Source organism: Scomber japonicus, chromosome 22, assembly GCF_027409825.1.
Source record: "Scomber japonicus isolate fScoJap1 chromosome 22, fScoJap1.pri, whole genome shotgun sequence".
In the NCBI taxonomy this organism is placed as follows: Eukaryota; Metazoa; Chordata; class Actinopteri; order Scombriformes; family Scombridae; genus Scomber; species Scomber japonicus.
In genome coordinates, this window is record NC_070599.1 from 13036050 (window position 1) to 13057348 (window position 21299).

The following is a 21299-nucleotide window of genomic DNA, read 5'->3' on the forward strand; positions in this document are numbered from 1 at the left end:
TAATTATTTGTCTCGGTAGTTTGACTCCATTCCAACTTCGCACTTGGAAATACAACATCATATATCGACTCTGCTACATGGGTTCCTATTTTTTTGTCTTCCCATAGTTAAGTTCCACTCTCAACCATGATATTTTGGATCACTGGTCTTCTGGGATGATGATGTGTCCTCTAGTTACTGTTTCGCTTCCTTGCCTCCCCACTTAATGGGACCAATTAAAGTCATTAATGAGACAGAGGGTCATCCTGTCTTCTTGCTGTGGAATATTTTACACAGGGTTTGGTGTGTGAAGGGTAAGCTCATTCAGCAGCAAATTTACATTCACAGAGGATAAACCTTATTAGACTAATTACCCTACAGCAACTGTGAAACTATGAAAAACTACATCTCCTCACAGTGTTTATAGTAAGAAAGAAGATGCATTTAACCTTGAAGGCTGTGACTGATAAAGGAAAGGATTGTCAGTGTGCTCCCTTTTCTTTCTGAAGCCAAACCAACAAAAAAAAGACATTGGGCTCAAGAGGAAAGGCATTTGATGTACCTATTTATCAGTAGTTATGTTTTGTTGTGCTTGTGTGTTACCCAACCTCAGTGCCATGGATGACTTTTATAAAATGGCAAGCGTGATAGCGGGGAGGCTCACGTCGGTAGGGCTGTGGCACGGTGCAGACAGCAGTGATGCCCATTAAACAGTGGGGCAGTCCATTGTCACGCAGTGAAAGTTAAAGAGAAAGGTCAAAAAGCACAATGAAAAACAGGCATGGGGCCGCTTGATGCTGTATGACAGTAAAACCACCTGCTATTCACTTTAAAATGGATACTTATTGCAGTGGTGAAAAATTTAGACCATTTTGAGGATATTTATTCTGCAAAAAAAGGATAGTATAAATGGAAACAGCTAACGTGTGATTAAATGCTTTTATCTCTGTTTCACTCAGAAAAGGGACATTGTATGTTTTCCTCCTTTCAATTCAATCCTTGTTTATTTCTGTTTTTTTTATTCCAACAGCAATCCGAGGAGAATTTCAACCCCAACTGTTCATTCTGGAGTTACTCCAAGCGAACCATGACTGGCTACTGGTCTACACAGGACTGTCGCTTGCTAGGCACAAACAGGACCCACACCACATGCTCCTGTACACATCTTACCAATTTTGCTGTCCTCATGGCCCACGTGGATGTCAAGGTAGGCAAGCTGGTTTCCCTTTCTCGCTTGTCAGTGGGCTGATTTATCCTGAAAAACATTCAATTTAGCAAATGCAGTCACAAGACATGAAATTGCATTGATGCACCGTGGTTTACACACAGTCCATTCCAAGATGACTGGTTGACAAGAAAAAGCCAGAAGGTCCAGACAGTGTTGAGCACTGTAAAGCAGAAAGGCATCCCTGTATGTTTTATATTTCCCTTGGTTTCTGGTTCAGAGTAAAACAGAGTGATAAACAGCAGTTACTGTTTTCTGACCCTCACAGCTTTTTGTAGACAAATATTTAAAGTACCAATATACACCCTATTCCTACAGTTTTAACCAATAACCGTGTCAGTATAAAGAGTGGTTTGACTGCAGCCATCTTAAACTTCACATGTGAAGTAATCCAAATATATAGTTGACTCCAAACTGTGGTGTGTTTTGTATTTATAGGTTCAGAGCAGTAACAAAGTCTACAATACACTTTATATATTACTTTTACAACTTATGGCCTCTTTCTTTGAATCTGTACTAAAAACAGAGAAGTCTCTTTGGTGTATCGTTAGCTAGTTTATTGGGGTATTTTTGAATACCTCTCTTTGTCATGGCCACATATTGGACTTAATTATTTGCTTTAGCTGTGACTTTAACTTGGCTGTCTTTAGTGTTAGCAAACAGCAATAAACAAAGTATATACAGTTGGCGAACATTTAGCTTATATCTAATCTCATGAGTGACATAATTTACTCATGTTTCTGTGCAGCTGTGAAGGGGGAGTATGTGATTAGCTTAGCTCAACATAAAGACCAGAAGCAAAGGGAAACTCAGTAATGAACACATTGTATTGTCTTTGTTTTAGCATGCATACTAAGTTTTTATTGTAGCTTTTGAAGTACTGGTTGGTGTTTTTTGTTTGTTTACGTTAGCAGGTCTAGCTGCTTTATCCTGCTTCTAGTCTGGTGCTAAGCTAACGGTACTAACGGTGCTAAGCTAATGTCAAACAATTCCTTGAAGATTAATGTCTTTGATACTTTGAAATTGTTGAGAGACAAAGCAAAATATATTTTTTAGGGAACAGAGAATTATAAAAGATTCATATTAAGATTCATGCTATTGAATCCCAACCCCACTAACAATATTTGAGAATTTGATCCATCCCTAACTGCTTCTCTTAGTTATGCATTATTCATTTATTTATGTAAAGACAGTAAGAGGGATAAAGAAAACATTTACATTGTATCTCCACATAGCATGGTTCTCTTAATGCAGCATTCGGTTTATTGCCTTCAGGGAAGCCGCAGAAACAAAGTGGTACAGCATGTGTGATGTAGAGTAGAGAATGGTAATTAATAGGGAGGTGATAATAGAAGTTGTTGTAAAAAAAAAAAAAAAAAAAAAAGAGATAGAGAAAGAACTGTCTAAGTAATAAAATGTGTAATTTGACAGTGAGATTTATGTGGTTTGATCATTGTGGATCTGAAAAAGCTGAAAAAAGGGAAGGGGATATGAGAGTGAGAAAGCTAGAAAAGAAAAAAACTGGTGATTTGGAGACGAAAAAGGTACGAGAGTTGCGTCTCCGTTCTGATGCTGACAGACGGCTTAATTATTTCTGTCACAGGAAGTTTTAGGAACTGGCTGCTGACAGAGCAGAGTAGTTCTTGGTATTTGGTATGGCATCTGTCTCTCTAGAGCCTCTCCTCTGAATCAGTGGGAGAGAAGAAAAAAAACACTGTGAGCGCCGTCCCATTTGGCCATTGTCCATAAAACCACTAGACCTTCCTTCACCTCTCTATTTCCCAGTCCGACTCTCTCTCTTTTTTTTCTCTCTCTATCGCACAGTCGCAATGCAGAACCCAATTGGAAAAACATTCATGCACATAATCATACAAAAAAATCTAAAATTCACTATGTACATTTTACCCTACAAACACAGCTCCAGGGGGGTTTCATTTCTGTCGAGAGAGAGAGAGAGAGAGAGGGAGAGAGACACTGTTTGTCACTCAGCAGCATGACTTTTGGACCTAAGCTCTCTGCAGGGCTGAAGCCGAGTCTGGAATAGAGAGGGAGCCATGAAGAATGGGAGCCTTCACGCAATGAAAGCAAAGCAGCAAAGTAAAAAAAAAAAGGGGGGGGGAAGCAGCAAAAGGAGCGCTTTCAGTCAAACCAATCCCTAACATTTTTAGAAAGCCTGGCTCACTTGTGGCCCTGCATTCACGGAAGGAAAGTGGACAGTAGTTACACCCCAATTCTGAGTGATACAGTTTTTTTCCCCCTTCCTTTATTCTTTATATTTTCCACTTGGATGTTATAAAAGCCAAATTGTTGGAAGGTGGTACTGAATGTGAGATACGGAGGCTTTTTATTTGACAAACTGTCACTGTGTTGTATCCGAGAAGCGCGTGAATGGCAATGTGTGTGCATGTGCGAGTGAGAGAGAGAGAGGAAGAAGAAATTTCATAAATTGAAGAGACTATCTGTTTTTGTATCCATGGCAACAGAACATACCACTGCTCATCTCTGCATTGTTATTACTCATTACCCTCAGAGCAACAGATTATATTCTAACCTTGTTTATTTCTCAGTGGCATCTCAGAAATAATAATAAAAAAAGAGATCAGCAAGCTGTAATTACAATTTTTCCTTTGAAGGACAGAGGCTCACTGCACCATCATTTTTCATCTTGTTTTCTTTAATTCTTTCTCTTTTTTTTTTTTGCCAATGGATCGCATGTGCACTAGTTAGGAGTAATGATAGTGTTATATTCAGAGATCTTTATGTTCGGCTTAATAAGCTGTCGTCTGTGTCGCGCTTGTACTGTTACATTTTTAGCATGAAGTTATGATTGCATTCAAAGTGCCACATACTTCACGCAAATTAGAAGTGACAAAATGTTCCTGCTTGTGCATGTGACATTATGAGCGCTGTCATTTTGCCCTTGACGGCAATTTGAAGTCGCTGGGCGTTTTTTTTTTTTCGGAGGCTTGAATTAAACTTTCTACCGAGCAGAATTCAAATGGGTTTTTGAATTTCAGCTCGCATTGAGAAGAAAATGTAAGTTGAATAGAATTATGTTGATCTGAAAGGTTGACTTTTGGACACAGAACGTCTTATAAATGGGATGTGATGCATTGCCGTATGGAAAAAAAATCCTTACCTCAAATGCTGTACAGTCCTTTGCTCAATTTTGTGTTCATAAACTTCAGTTCTTCCAAGGTTGACTAAGCAAAACTTTCAGTCCTCTGAGACTGTACATTAGCTTTATGCAATTATCTACTTTTTAACAATGCATTGTAATAATACTCGACCTGACATTGATTGTGAATGTGGGCAAGGTAAAAACTTTGTCCACAAATTCATATTCATAAGAAACCCTTGAACTAGAATGTGCTGTACTGTGTGTGTGAGATTATTAGACATAGTCAGCAGTAGAGAAAATCCAGACTGCGTCCCTAGGGGATTAATTATGCCTGAAGTCAGTTAGAACCTCCGAATAATTTGTAATTCACATATTGTAGATTTTTGAACATTGTTGAATGAATTTGTGATCGGATCCCCAAAGATGTTTAGAGCATTGGTAGTTTGTAATGTAACCAGTTTTAACCAAATGTGAACTATTTCTCAAAATGACTAAACAAAGCCTCCCATTTTTGAGGAGTACGCCCACTCACACTATATCAGTCAGAAACAGGGGATCAGATAACTGCCACTGAGATGATCACAAGGGCATCAAGTGCTGTCACTGCTTCCTGTGTCGCCACTCGAGCCCTTTGTTTGCTAATTTGGAGCTATCTAGCCAGAGAGCTGATGCCTTTCACTGATCCTACAATCCAAGCGGAGGAGCGCCGTTGGCCGCATAAACAAATTAAAACTGTACTCGCAAGACGACAGCTGTGTGTAAGAGATTATATGTCTCTTTTGTATCTTTTTTTAAATGATTGCAAACAGGGTTTTTGGAGGGAGCGATGCGAGTGGGTGTACTTTGATGTGACTTTGCTGAGAAAGCTGATGATTCTCACCTCGAGATGTCCTGTTACTGAGCCTTGAGACATCACTGTGATTAAAGATGCTTAAAATGTGTTGGAAATAATTTAATTCCACTCGACCCAGTGTTGAAAGGCAGGATTTAGCTCTGTCAAGATTCCCAGTGGTTTTTTCAAACTTGGACCACGTCGAACATTACAAATTGATTCATTTGACCTCTGTGTCCTTTGCTAGTTGTGGTGGTGTCAAGTTGTATCTGATGTACAGATTTCTTTGTTGCGTAACACATTCTCAGTTACTCTGTCTTACTTTAGGGAAGGAAAGAGCTCAATGAATGTCACAGAAAATACATCACGGATGGTCACTATTTCCTCTTCAGATTTTTCAGATTCCCTAAGGGCTTGTGCCCATTCAGACGTCTAAGGGTTCCTTATTGAACCATCTCCTTTGAATTTAAGTGTGCCATTTGTGAAGCTAGCCTAGTGGGCATTGAGATTGGAAAAAAAAAAAATCTTTGAAATATGGACTGAAGCACACGCTCCAGCTCAAGACATATAGACCCTCTCTGGTTCCACCTACAGGCCATTATTTACACGGTTGATGTGTGTGCTAAGATAGGCCCCAGGGAGGCATTGAGCTACTGGTAAGTGGCACTATCCCCGACAGACCAGTAAGTATAAATCAATGGGACATCCCAATGGATGATGGAGAGGGTGATATTTGGGTAACATTCATCACTGTCCTAATAGAACATCTCCACACTGGCACCATCAGACACTAACAATGATGGGAAAGGACAGTCAAGGTTAGTTGCGTATTTTATGTTAGACATAAGCATAGCTCTGTACAAACAGCAAGAGAGATGGATCAAAATAAATCTATTTATATGTGTAAGTCGCAGACAAAGAAGACAGAAACTATGTTAACTGCCATAGCAACCAATTGTAGTGTTTGGACTTTTATCATAGATATTGTAGCTTAGAACATAGTGTGACATTAGGTGCATGTGCTGAATGTCAACTCCCGCCACAGAAGCTGGAATCTCTCTCCCAGCCCTTTTAAACGTGACAAATTTGCCAGGACCCCTGATTCATATGCCCTCACTGCAACTGTTCCTCATTCCTGTGCAGATCATAAATCCTTGGTCATACCGTAGGTGAACTTGTCACATGACTCCCTGCAGTGGGCCACTACCCCATAGCGCAACTGTCTGCCCTGCCTGACTGTATTTCATGAGTCAAAGCTCAGCTCTAGAGGCATATAGGGAGATTTATGCATTTTAATTGGATTAGCTTCATGGCCCCATGCAGAGAGTGTTTCTTTGAGGTATAAAGGATTGACGCACGTTCTCCTCGCCACTTTACCCTCATACACATTTCTGAAAACAGGTTTTTTCCTTTGGACACAGGATGTTATGGTAATCAGGTGCATATGATTTGATGTCAGGTTCAGATGGCTTGGCCAGAATGACCAGCGCACAATGCAAAAGGCTTGTTACCAATCCTCCCCTCCTCGTCTTACTGCTCGAGTGCCCAGAAGCCTTATTTTGAGCAATGCGCGAGCAGATCAGGGCAAAGCCAATCTCCTCAGGCATCTGTCTGGAATGAAAAATATGTGTGTTTAAGAAATAAGAGAAAAATGTAGGAGAGAAAGATTGGGAGACAAATCGAATATAGACAAATGCGCTTCGCCCTGCTAAGTAACATGGATGCTGTATGACTCGGCCGCCCTTGCGACACAGTGAGTGAATTTCAGAGCAAATTACGTCTGCCCACTTTAGATACCGCTATATGGATTCTCATCATGGAGGCTTGTCGGTGTGAGGTAAGGTGGAGCGGCTCTATAGATCTCATCATTTGCCATCCTGCCTGGGCACAGCCCCCAGTAAAAGGAAACTTTTCAGCAGAGACATTGTGGCTGACGACGTCTCAGCCATCATCCACCTCCCAGAACAAAGAAATCATTCCACAGTAAATCCATCACCCAGGTGTAGATACACTTTGTGCCCTTTTCTCCATGTTTCTATAGCTTTTTCTCTTTTTCTCTCTTCCTCTGTTGCCTTTTCTTTCTCTCTGACCGGGCCCCTCTCCAATTGAAGCTGAGATTGTGATGGATAGAGCCTGCAGCCACTGCACACCTCGCTAGCCCAGGAGACCTTAGGGTCCTCTCACAATACGCCACCGATTGTACCACCCACTGCATCAATACCTCTGTCATGCAATGGACTGTAAACAGACCTATGTGTTGCATGTACCACACACCTACAGAGCATACAGGCACAACGTCAACATCTGTTGCCAACCCACTGCGTAGGCACACTTTCTCAAGTAAGGGGGCTGAAATCACGACGTCTGCTCTATATAACATCTTGCCAGTTCCCCTCCACCCCCACCACCCCCCAAACATATACACAACGGCTCATCAGGCAGGAAAATCAAAAGAGCGCTCTCCCCAGACTCAAGGAGCACTGCGGCTGTTATTGTACCAGAGCCCCTTAATGATCAGCATCTGTTCCCCTCTCTGCTAGTGTTAGCTGAGCTGCCACCAAACAAGGCTCTTGTGCGATACTTCACCCCCCATGTTTCCTTACTCTAACTTGATTGTGTGTGTGTGTGTGTGTGCATTGGTTTTTTTGTTTTGTTTTGTTTTTTATGGGGGGAGGAGGGGGCACGGATGTTGATGGTCCCTCTTTCCCCACTCCCTTGGAATATACTGCTGACTGTAGTCAAAATATGATTTAAAGAGGTTGGTTGAGAGGAATATTAGACATATAGTATGCTTCTGCAGCTTTTTTCAACGTAAGCAAATATTTTGTCGGGTTTATCCTATGGTATAGCTCTGAGTCATATATTATTTGCTGGAGGCCAAGACTTGCATACACAGCCTTTGATTTCAAAGGGCAGTTAATACACAGTGTCATCACTTGATGTATACACAGTTAAGAATGGTTTAGCTCAGCTTTCACCTGCACTGACCGTAAACTGTCAATGCTAATTATCCAGCTGCCTTTAAACATTTGTGTTGAAATAATGCTTGTTTGATCTTCATTAGTATTCAGGCGTAGACATCATGTAAAAAAAACTGAAAAGTTCCACCCAGATAGTCATTGAATCCCAGCAGGGATGACATGTAGAAGTAGGTTGGCAGATTTCTTTAAAATTACCCCCACTTTTTTTTTTTTTTTTTTTTAAATCAATGCTCAGCAGCCCGAAGAGAGGATCATCCCTTTGGGAAATTAAGGAGCCTCACAAGCTGACCAAAGTGTTTGGATGCAGTAATTATGCTTAGTTAATAAATCAAGATGTCAGTCTTTCATGCTTCATTCTCGTGTTTCATATATGCAGAACAGCTTTTTGGCATCTGTCTTGGCAGATCTTTTCTTCCCCACCAGTATCATGATACAAAATTGTCAGATAATGATTCCTAATACCAGATGTGAATTGCACTGGAAATCTTACATCTGTTTCGGTGACATGTGCTCGTACAATGAGACGTCTTTAAGAGGATTTCTAATCGGCATGAAAAGCATTGGGATGTTCAAAATTCCATACATATTGATAAGATGCAACCTATCATGCATTCCTAATTGAGCTCCAGTTCTTGAAAGCTTCAGTTTTTATCATTGCCAGTGTCCGGTGTTGCTTTCAGATTTGTTTGTTTTAGGCCACAGAAGTCAGCCATTCAGCAGATTCTGCTGTTTAAGGGTGTGTTGCCTTTTCCCGCTTCCGTCCAAGTACCCCTATGTGCACTCTGCTTTTATGGACTGATGTAAATTCTCTTTCATGGCTGCTGTGGAATCACTGTTGATCCTTATCTCTCCCATAAAGCTGCAAATTTATTGTCAGCAAAAGGCTTTTTAGTGCCCAAAACTGGCTGTGGTGGCAAATTACTATTTGAAAAGACAAAATTATCTAAAAGCAACAGTGAAAGTTATTGACCATGTTGTGGTTTGATTGTATTCCTGTTGTGCCGGTCTTAAGACACCTGCGGCCCTTTGGACTACTCACTTTGTTTCTCTTTGTCGGCGGGACCAAAATGAAACGATAGGGGGGCATTTTAGATTGATTCACACTCACTAATTCATGATTCATATCTGCCACCTGTGGCTCACTGTGTGCTTGTTTATTTGAGGTATGAGAGAATGCACTTTCACCAAACTAATAACAATACTGATGAAAATAAAAGCTTCAGGGATGTTTCAGGAATGGAATGATGATTTCATTTTAAGTGTTTTTTCATTATTCATTCATGGTTGTTTCATTTTAACAATTTACATAATAATAATGGCATACATTCATTTTTCTTACATTGCAGTCTAATTGCAAAAACACAAAATGCTCCATTAATTACTTTTAGAGTTTGTATGAATGTTGCTGACCTCTTTTGTCTCATCACCTCTGTCTTACAGAACAAAGACCCTGTTCACGACATGCTCCTGGATGTTATTACTTGGGTCGGCATCCTCCTGTCGCTGGTCTGCTTGCTCATCAGCCTCTTCACCTTCTGCTTCTTCCGCGGCCTCCAGAGCGATCGTAACACCATCCACAAGAACCTGTGCATCAGCCTGTTCATCGCCGAGTCCCTGTTCCTAGTGGGCATCAATCGGGGCGACCAGCCGGTAAGACTATATAAGTGCTGATGGAGAGATATTGAACTACTGTTAAAGTAACGATTTATGTGTACAGTACTGTATGTGCCCCCCCCCCCTGACATTTAGTAGTGTTTAGTGAAAACCATGAAATAAAGGTACTAATAAAAGAAAAGGGCAAGATAAAAAACTATATAGGTTGAAAGGATGGAAAATGCTGACTTGAAATCAACTCCATTAGGTTATATGATATTTTTAAAGGAATGTAGTGACTTTATAAAGGGATAGTTTGACATTTCAGGAAAAAGCTTTACTCTGCCCAAAGGTAATAAAATCCAAACCAACCAGCATCAAGCTCAAGCTCACAAAATAACAATTCATGTAATTTTATCAGTTGAATCTATGCAAGAACAACAGCATAAAAATGTATGTGGTTAGGGTTAGGGTTAGGGTTAGGGTTAGGGTTAGGCGCCCAACTAAGAAATAGCCTCACACATAGCCCAGTTAACCCAGGTTTCTGACTGACTGGGAGTAACAGATCCTTTGTTGGAGCACGGTTGTGTACAACATTAGAGATCTTTTATATTATGAGAAATGTAAGCGAGGAAAAAATACATCACCTACATTAGTAATGCACCACTTCTCGCTCATGCTGGCAGAGTGTGAACACGTGTGTGAGCAAACAACAGGGGTGCTCACTGCAACTCACTCGATGGCCTCCAGTTTCATGAAACTTTGTAAAGCACTTTGTAAGTATGAAACTTACTGTAAGTATGAAAAGTGCTATACAAATAACGTCTGATTGATTGATGAATTTCGGATTCTTACATAAAGAACCTTTTAGAAGTAGGACAACATGAAAATATCTGTTTTCAACATTGAGAAGTGTAAAGTTGAAAGTAAAACTCATTTATTTGTGCTTTTCACAAAAAAAGCCAATTCTTCAGTTTTCCCTTTCCATTTCTTTGAACCAATGACATAGATTTCCTATTTTTTTCAATTGGTTTTAGTCTAAGAGCTGCTTGAAGGCCTCCTTGAATTGCTCGTACTGTATAAATCTCCGCTGAAGACTATACACCATCTCCTCTTTAGAATCTGACATTTTAGAGCCTGAAATTGTTGTAAACTCTGGTATCCTGCTGCACTGTGAGTAGTACTTCCCAGAAAGCGCCAGTGGACCTGATTTTTTTTTTTTTTTTTTTCCTTCTATTTTTTCCTGTTTGGCTCACAGAGAAGAAATACTGAAAAAAAAGAGAATTGGATGCTTTTTATTCAACAAATGTAACCTCCATTGGTTGAATAGAAGCAGCAAACACGCACTTGGAAATACACTCACATACTTGCCAACACACTGTTATAGCCTCCCTATCTAGATCACTCCTATATGCACTTGCTGACATGAATCATCTGCTCACCCCACATCCTCCCTACGTGCACCGCACCACCCCTGCGTGCAGTTTTCCAATTTGTAAAGACATCATATTAATCTGGATTAAGCTGTTCAATACACGAAATCTTCTCCTGGTATAATAACTGTAGTTGGATGGCATTACTTTACTGTGGGAGCTCAGCTGTGGTAGCAGGTGGAGGCATGCTGTCACCGCACAGTCATCTTCAAGTATGTGTGCTCAGCGCTCATACTGTAGACAAATGTGGAGTTATTACATGTATACAGGACGGTAGAGGACTTTATTCCACTTATTTTTTGTTATGTATGCAAGTATACAAGTAAATAATAAACAAAATCCCTAAAAAGCTTCTTGCGACTGTGCCATTTCTGCTTGTTAATGAGGCAGTGTGTGCAGTTACTGTGTAGCTGTGCTCTCTCTTTGGGAACACAAAGCTGGAGGGTTGGTGAATGTACCATCTGAGCACAGTAAAAATGATCTCTATACTTATAAATTTATTATGGGGTCAGACCCTTGAATACTACTTATTGCTAATAGTCCTTTATAGAATAAATGTAGTTATTTATTGCCATTGTTTTTATCATGTTATTCCATACCTTGCTTAGAGCTCACAAATGTTGAGGGAGTTGTAGAAATTCATGAAGTGAGAAGTCCTTATCTTTCAGCCTTAGAAGAAATCTATATCTTGCTTTTCAAATATTACTTTAAGTGCCAACAGCCAAACTCACAGGCTGTAGTTTAGCGCCAAAACCTCTTCAGTGTGAAGTTAAAGATAATACTTTGGCCCTACACCTTTCCCTTCCATAACATTTTATGGGTGTGATTCACAGCCCAGCTCTAAGATCACTCTCATGGACTGCAATTAATGTCCACTCAACCTTTTAGTTATTTAATTGAATCCATTGCAGTGACAAAATACGCCAGTTATGTTCAACTGAGCCAATAATTAGATCAATCCATGTAAGTATACTGTATACTATTATTGTTAGAAATTGTATGGGGGGGGGGGGGGTCTGCCTGCACGTGTATCCAGGACTTTGCTAGCACATATCTCTATCGACTCAGAAAGTGTGTAACTACATTATGTCTGTGCACCTGGCTGCAGTGTGAAATGCACTGAACTCCAAATAGCTCTTGGATGGTTGACTTCAATTCTTCATATCTCTCTGTCATCCATGCCAGCTACAGCAAACAAGACCACATGGGCTCAGTAGCTGCAGCCTTCTTCTGCCAGTCACTACAGGCAGACGTCCAATCGTCGCAGCCAAACAAAGCTTAGCAATGTTAATTGTTGGAAAGACACAAACACGGAGAGGTCAGAAAATGCTGCTTGGTCATCAGCCTCTTGGATGACACACTTCGACATTTGTCATATCATGCCCTTTAGAAAGGAATTTAATCCTTCAGGAAAACAGCTGAATGCTTAAAAGTGTTTTGTTTGAAATGCAGAGAATGCTCACATCTCACATCTCCCTCCTCTCTCTCTTTTCATCTCTCTGATTTTATTCCTTGTCTATCACCACTTAAACCTTCCCAGATTGCTTGTGCCGTCTTCGCTGCCCTGCTCCACTTCTTCTTCCTGGCGGCATTCACGTGGATGTTCCTGGAAGGCGTGCAGCTCTACATCATGCTGGTGGAGGTGTTCGAGAGCGAGCACTCCCGCCGACGTTACTTCTACCTGGTGGGCTACGGAGTTCCGGCGTTAATTGTAGCCGTTTCAGCTGCGGTGGACTACCGCAGTTACGGCACAGACAGAGTGTGAGTACATGTGGAGGTAGCTTGAAAAGTAGCTGCAGGAGCACCGGTTTTCCTGTCTGCATGTGATCCTCAAAATAACACATGAAGAATACATAGACATCTTTCCTAGCTAAGCATATTGGTCCACTTCACCTTTTCCTATTCCTTTTAGGAATATGTGCAATGTTAAAGGATTACTCCACCAATTTTACACATCAAGATCCATTCAATAGATCTACTCAGCTTGTTAGAACAGGTGTACATTTATTCTTGTGCTGGGAAGGAATAACTGCAGTGTGACCCTAGAAAGTAACCCTAGGGTTATGCAGGATTTTAAAGACCAAAGCCTGGATCACAAATTGAGAGCTGTGGAATTTGAAAGACATGGGTGTTTCCCAGGCAGTGAGGATCTAACAAAAGATACCTTGATGTTGCATATTGTGTTGCATTAAGAAAAAGTGTAGGATTCAAAGCTTTTTAAGGATGCATACAAGGCTGATGGATTGATTTTGACTGATGAGGCAAATTTTACGAATGTTACTGCAGTTCAAAAGGAGCTTCTACCATTTCTTCCAGCTATTGTCATTACCTTAATGAAATTAACAGGCACGGTGTTATCCACCGTTTAGCAACGTAGAAGCTGTGATTTAGTCAGGGGTTAAGTGGAGAAACTAGGAAGGAAAAAAAACAAACAACAAAAAGATTAGTCTCTTTTCCGGCTTAACCCCGCCATTGTTTGTGTATCCACCGCCACAGTAACCCTGCTAACAACTTGACAACTGTTTGTGTTGGTTTGAGGAGCATCAACACCCTCGCTGATGATGCTCCAATAGCTATCGCTCATCGTTAACTTTTAATGAAGCGGAACGGTTACTCAAGCTGCGTTTTCGTTTGCCCCCCACTGCTAAATTGACATTGTTTTGACAGTGAAAAATGCTAACTTCAGGAGATAGTATTGCGGGATGAATCTCAAGCTATTGTTGTTAATGTTGTTAGCATTTTAGGATGCACAAATTACAGTACAGCGCAGCACGGGAATGTAGAAATTTAAGGAGAGAGGGAGGCAGGGCAGGGCAGGGAGTATGAATAGGGAGAGAGAGTTTAAAAGAGAGAAGATATTAACAAAAATATAGGCGAGTGAGAGAGACCGGCTTTTTTTTTTGTTGCCTCCAGAAGTCACATAAGAAATCAAAGTGGCCTATAAAGCAGTGTAATGCCAAGCATAGGATCTCCCTCCATCCCTCTCTGTTAATCTCAAACCCATCTGAAAATAATGAAGACCAGCATCAGCAGTTTGCTTCCGAGACGTTTATCACGTATGGCGAATACACACACACACACACACACACATTGCCACACGCGCTCAACCGGCCGACAGTGCATTTGTAGAATGGCAGAGCCAAAGTTCTTTGTGATGGATGAGGTGATAGCTGCCACCGCCTGAGCCTTGGCATCATGTGAATAATTAAAGGCTGCCACCGGTGGAACAATTATCCGCAGCCATTGAAGGATGAGGGAAGGGACAAGGCATGACACGTGCTGAATACTAGGAGAGGTGGGGGGTGGGGGAGTGGGCACGTAGTCCCACTGCAAATTGATTTTGGGACCGTAACAGCATTATCGTTTGGTTGAAAGGCTTTACTTTTTACAGAAATATTCAACAAGTTGCACTCATGAGTACTCACCTGGTAGATATTTGAGATGATTGAAGTCATTTCCCAGTGACTGATTCAAGGAAAATGAAGTCGGATTTACTCTAATGTGCCCTTGAGCAAGACGGGTTTTATTATTCCTCTGTCCAATCAGGCTGCTTAGTGGTGAGCATGTGACTCAGTGTTATTCCTCTAGTTTAATGAAAGTAATAAATCAACCTTACCTGTAAACTCTGGAGATACAATTACATTTTACTTTCCGTAATCTAGTTGCTGCAACAGTCGCCCCCCCCCCCCCCCCCCCCCCCCCTGTCCCCGTTAGCATTCAGGATCATGGTGGATATTGAAGGGGCCCTGTTGAGTCTTCTTGTAAACAGTTGTGTTTGCTTGTTCCCTCACCAAAATTATAGCTTGTATCCTTGAGGCCTAACAAACACGCTGAATACATTTCCGTGATCTTGGACAGACATCATAAATTGAGTTGGTGCTAAGTCTTGCTTGGTGATACAGCAGCTACATATCGAAGATTTTGAGAGACATTTTTTTTTTTGATAATATAGCTTAAATACTTAAATTTGGAAAATAACATCAACTGAAAGGATGATATTTTAGCGGGTGATTGATTACTTACAAATCACAGTGGTTATGTTTTGTTAAAGCTTTTTCAAGAATAGTTGTAATACAGGTTTCTTCACTGATTACTTTCTTACAATACAAGTAGACGATTTAGCAAAGACTACAGTACAAGAAGCAGACTACTCACACCTTTCACTGTCTCCTTCTGTCATATGACCCATGCTTTGGAGGTCTCTCGCATCAGTTTTTTTTTTCTTTCTTTCTTTCCTGCCTTTTGCTGGCAAATTGCAACATTCCTTGGTGTATAGCCAACATAAAAAACACTAGCAGGACTTTTTTTATTTTTTTTATTTTATTGATTCTCTTTCTATTTTTGCTGTCAACTTTGCTGTCAACTTTGTAGCTGTAAATTACCCGCCTTGGGAGTAATAAAGGATTATCTTATCTTATCTTATCTTATTCTATCTTATCTAATACTAGTAGAGCACAAACAATAAAACAGTGGTTCACCCAAAACATTGCTCCATAGATCCACTAGTGGTCAAACATACAGTGCAGCTTAAATCATTGTAAGCAAATAACATGCACAGGTCTTACAGTTCATACTCCAGGACACTGTGTCCTTAAGCACTGAATTAAAAAGGCTGTTAGAGATCTCGGCTGAAATATTTCCACGTCTCCTTACTCATTATGCATTGGTCATCCGCATACTATCACCTCCATTAAATGACTTTCTTTTCTTGTGAAGATGTCTTTTCAGATTATGTTTCATTGGCTTAAAGGACAGCTCAGTGTCAGCTCACCGCAGGCTGATGGCACACAGGTGTCAGTATTCTTAGCACAAGCTGTCGGGGCACAAGCATGGCATGTGTTTCTGGTCTGTATTGCTCGGTTGCTTAAGGAGTCGTGCAAAAAAGTAGCACACCAGGAGAAAAAAACTATAAACGTGCTCCAAAATCCAAACACAACCGTGACTCAAGTGGAGAAGGGGTGTTAGAGGAGGCAGAAGAAAATGACAGCCTGCAGCTCCCGCCGCCCACCATGCCTTTAAATCTTTCTATGATCTGAAGAAGAAGGCAAGAATGAACAATAGAACCTTCAGCATAATTTATAACACCAATGTTTGGAGCGTGTGCTTTGATGAGCTGCCAGAGTTCTGTGCGTGTTGTTCATCTTTTGTTTGCACTTGTTCACGTTGCTTTATGCGTCCATACGTGTGTGTTTTTTTCTGCGTTTCCTTCTCTCGTCCGATGACATTAGTGAGGGGGAGACGTATCAAGTCCCGGTAACATCAAAAGGGAACAGTCAATTTTTCGTCCTGTCACTTCTTACACAGCTTTCTCTCTCATTTCAAAGTATTGTCTGCTATTTTGCAGAGTCTTTTAGAGACCAGGAGTGAAATATGTGTAAACATGTCCATGGCAGCTGAGCTTTTTTTGTGTCAATTGGAAACCTGTTGGCTTTTTTTCTGTAAATACTTGAGATGCCCCTTTTTTTTGTTTTTCCAACCAAAATAGCATTCAACGCATCATAGATTGTATATTGCTTTATTTTACTATGACACTAGCTCTTCGTAATATCAGAGTAGGTTTTATGCAAAAGCAAGACTTAAATTATAATCATAAATCACTTTTTTAAAATAGTGTGCCATATGTAATGACATACACATTTGCTGCACCTTTTTTTTTTTGCACTTTTCTTTACACTAAAATCCAGTGGTGTGTTCCTCTGAAGTGTCCCATACACTTCAATTTGCCTAAAATGCTACTGAATTACAGCTAATTCTCTGCCATTTCCATTTCACTCTCTGTCAGCCTGAATGACAACACTGCTGTATGAAGTGTAATTTTCCAGTAGCCAAAAATGGAGGCGTCTATCTGCTGCAGCAGCGGAGATTAAAAGATTAATAATTCAACCACAGGTCATGAATCAAGATTTTTTTCCCCCCTTTTTTTTGGCCATTTTCAAAGAAGTGCTGTCACCTTCTACTGGCTCTGTTGCTTCAGGTTTATATCTAGTTTTATTCAAAGGAGGAAGAATTGACTTTCTGTAATGTTTTCATATGAAGTAGGTCAGGAGAGCGCGTTATTTCATTATTGACATAATTATAGCAGTCGACGGAGTCATCGCAGTTAACTCGAACATGTAAGACATTTTGTTGAGTGCTTAAGGACTCAGTGTGTGGCCATGTCTGTCTGGGTCAAGGTCAGTCTAATTCCTTTGGAGTGATACAGTTAGTATTCAATTGAGAACTAATTGAATCATCCATAAATTATCATCTGTAATGGTACTTTACTACCTTAACCCAGCAAATTGAAACAGAATCAGCTTAAAATCTGGTCATTGTCAGCCTTGTGGTACATCCTTCTTAGCTTTGGCTACACCCCACATGTGTTCTGTCTTTTACTTTCTATCATACACCTGTTATGGCCATGAAAGGCCATCATTAATGCTGTCATTGCACTGAAAGCCCCTTTTCCTCTAAATTCTTACAGACGGTCATAATTCTTCAAGCCCCTTGCGGCGATCTATGTTTTGGAGTGCCTGTTCCTCTGTGTCACACCAGCCTCCCACTTGATGTATATCCTCTGAGCCGGAGTATAAAGCCATAACCTCCAATCTTTCTCTTTCTCTTCCCTCCCTCCTCACTCCCTCCACTCATATTCACCACCCTCTCTTGCTTCATATCCCCGTTTCCCCCTCACTCTATCTCTTTCATTGCAGTTGCTGGCTTCGCCTGGACACCTACTTCATTTGGAGTTTCATAGGACCAGCAACCTTGATAATTATGGTAAGCATGTCCCCCACCCACCCCACCCAACGTTCTACTCATTAACCCTACTTAGCCTGCGGGTCACCGCTTAAATGGTCCACCGAGATCCCTTTTTCTAGCTCCTATCCTCCCTCTTCTCTCTGCCCTGTTGAGCATATATGCCACCGGCGGGCACGGAGCCGTCCAGAAAAACGAATGAGGGGTGCAGAGAATATATTGCAGTTTGTCACCCCGCCGCAGTCACCGGCTGAGACAATTTTTGGAGAGGGTGGTGTGAGAGACAGAGAGATAGAGAGAGAGAGAGAAAGAGAGTGAACTCTGCTCAGTATGCAGTGTTGGAGTAATCCGCACTGCGATTATGATTGATTTTGTTCCCATTCCAACTTGTACTCTACTACCTTTTTCCATCTCCTCCTCACAGGCACGCAGACAGCTCCGGGTGCACATAGACACATAGTATTATGCAAGGAGGACACACACAGACACACACTATGCCTTTCACAACTAGGACAGCCCCGATTTTCTAATAAAATACTCTATTTTATTGATCCATCTGCTTTGAATCTGGTAAGTATATGAGCTCATGCCAAACTGTAAATATTGCTATGTCACCGGAGTTGCGCTTCTCATTTTCCAAAACACCTGGATGTCATCGTAATAAACCTCTGAAATCAGAAATCGCCTTATAAAACACCTTTAACAACAACAACAAAAAAAAAAATGTGGCAATATCTCTGAGATTCTACGGATATCCCGCAGGATTATTTACAGCAAGAAAACCCAAAAATCTATAATTCCTGTTAGTGCCCAGCTACGATCCAGTTACTAAATCCAAACATGCATAATGCACTTTCACGCTCCAGTTTGGTGTAATCATACACAATGCATCTCTGTGTGCCTCATGACTCACTTCTTTCTCTCTTCAATTTACAAACAAGAATATCAGTGTTGGAAAGAAGTCCCGAGCGCCGATCCAATTCTACCCGCGGGAGTTTAGGCAGAGACACGTTTTTAAGCCGATAAAAAAAAAAATGACTGAAATTCGTCACTTGCCTCACATTAGCTGAATGTCACCTGTAAACAGCCGGTAAAGGAATTGGTACTAATTGCTGTGATTTTTTTTAAGGAGTCATTTTTGAAAAGATCCCTACGCCCGCTCCCCATACTTGACTCATCTTTCTCTGTTTCTTGATTACTGACTCACAGAGAAAAAGGAAAATAATGAGAAACACCAAAGTAAGCATGGTTTAATACACGTTGTTTGATTTGCAGCAGTCAAAGTCAATACTTTTCTTTTTTATGTCTTAAATTTCAGGTTAATTACATTGTGTTTGGCAAATACGGGTGCAAAAGTTCAACCCGTTTCAATGTGTTTGCTTTTATTCATTAAATTACTTTTTTATTAAGGTCTGTTTTTTGAGATGATTCATTTGGCACATATTGAAAGTGAACTACTTGGCACACCTTGGCAAGAGCAGAGCAGGAAGAATTTAAATAATGCCCTATTTTATGACAAATAACAGCACAATAAAATGTTATCCTGCCCTTTTATAGGCTGGCATCGCTTGTAATGTAAAAGAGAACATGCTGTATTAAACGGTGTCTTGTCACAATGCTGAAAGTTCTTCAAGCATTTCACAAAGATTTCCACTTCCAACCAACGCCAACTGTTTTTTTTTTGTTGTTTTTTTTTTGTGTTTTTTTTGTATCCTTGACAGATGTAGAAACTGTAAAGGAAAACGAATGCAGCGGCGGTGGCAGTTATTCCCTGTGGTTGCCTTTAAGTGTGAATATGATGAGACGAGTGTGAATAAGTCAGATGGAAAGGCTCCCTCATACAAGTATGCAGCTATCTTGTCTAAACCGCTCCTGTTTAGTCCGTCCGTACCACCACAGAGGTTTCTTAAGATTTTGCGCTCTGTTTGGCAAAGTGGGAAACCAAGTCTGGCTGCAACGTTCCAGCTTTGTGCTACAAAGTGCCCTGATTTAAAATGAATGGAACTGAAACAAGAAACATACAAGCCCTTCAATCCTGTCTTCCCTCCCTCACTGTCTCTGTGAATCTCTGTCTGTCTCTCTCTCTCTCTCTCTCTCTCTCTCTCTCTCTCTCTCTCTCTCTCTCTCTCTCTCTCTCTCTCTCCCTCCCTCTCTCTCCCTCTCTCTCTCCCCCTCTCTCTCTCTCTCTCCCTCAGCTCAATGTGATCTTCCTGGGCATCGCTCTCTACAAGATGTTCCATCACACTGCCATCTTGAAACCAGATTCCGGTTGCCTGGACAACATCAAGTAAGAGCACTCACATCGCACAGATATCCATTTAAGTCGTCCAGAAATAGAATTCCAGTGACGTTTTGTTACAGATGGAAAGAATGTTTCAAGACGAGTGTGATGGGCTCGCTTCCACCAAAACGCACTCTGACAGCAGAATTGCACTCACAGCGAGTTGAGGTTTCCGCCTATTTCCTCCTGTTTCCTTGTGTTTAATGACCCCTTCTTTTTAAAAAGCAACTATTGAAGAGTACTTTATATTCAAACTGGTGTTCTCGAATGACTCGCCTCCTTCTTTGACATTTTGAAACCTTATCAAAAGTCCACAGGGTTGTTAATGCTCTTATTTTAATTATATTTCTTTAACCCTACTGTTCTCTTCTTTTCTCTTGTCCATTATGGTAATTTGGAGGGGGAGGAAGGAAGAATTTGATGTTTGATCCTGATTGTATTTAAATAATATGATTTTTTTTTTTTATTATTGTTAAAAAAAAATTAAAAGCACCTAGGTTTGTGAACAGCAAACCAGGAATCTAAACCTGCAAGGTAAGTAACTCCTGTTAAACTGAAAGGTTGTGTCAGACAAGGTTAAAATCAAACAGGTATCCTTTTGCATCCCCATCATTATCAGGAGAACACTGTTGTCTGCACAGGAAAAAGGCTAGGGGCGGTCTGACAGATCTGACCTGGTGTTATCTTGGTGTCAACATGCGGAAGATGAATATTCATATTATGTGTGTGTGGCTGTGTGGATGTGTGTGTGTGTGTGAGCTTGTTTATCTAAATATGTCTGGCTGCTTTCAGATAATAAGAAAGCTTGAAGGACAATAAGACTCTAATTTTGTGAAAGCGTGAACACCACTCTTTACATTTACTCAAGGGATAAAATTAATTGGAGTTCTGCAAAGGTAACTTATGTCAAGTTTTAAAGTTTCAGATAAAATAACTTTGGACTAGATTGTGTTTATCTACCACTTACATGGACATATGCTATGTTTACATGCATTCAATAAAGATACAGAAAGCCTTATGGAATAATGAAAAAAAGGCAAAATCCTTCCTTTTTATTTGCACATTACATCAGAATTATGTGTTTTAGCATTTGGAGGTAATTTGTCTGCCAATGGA

At 40.6% G+C, this 21299-nt stretch overlaps 1 protein-coding gene across 1 annotated transcript in view; it reads left to right on the top strand.

Moving 5' to 3' along the window:
- LOC128383462 (adhesion G protein-coupled receptor L3-like) overlaps positions 1-21299 on the top strand; it is a 156179-nt gene that overhangs the window by 113888 nt on the left and 20992 nt on the right. The window contains exons 13-17 of the mRNA XM_053343080.1: positions 1010-1186; positions 9579-9788; positions 12705-12925; positions 17857-17923; positions 20098-20189. Of these exons, the coding sequence (XP_053199055.1) occupies positions 1010-1186; positions 9579-9788; positions 12705-12925; positions 17857-17923; positions 20098-20189 (767 nt within the window). The remainder of the gene's footprint in view (positions 1-1009; positions 1187-9578; positions 9789-12704; positions 12926-17856; positions 17924-20097; positions 20190-21299) is intronic.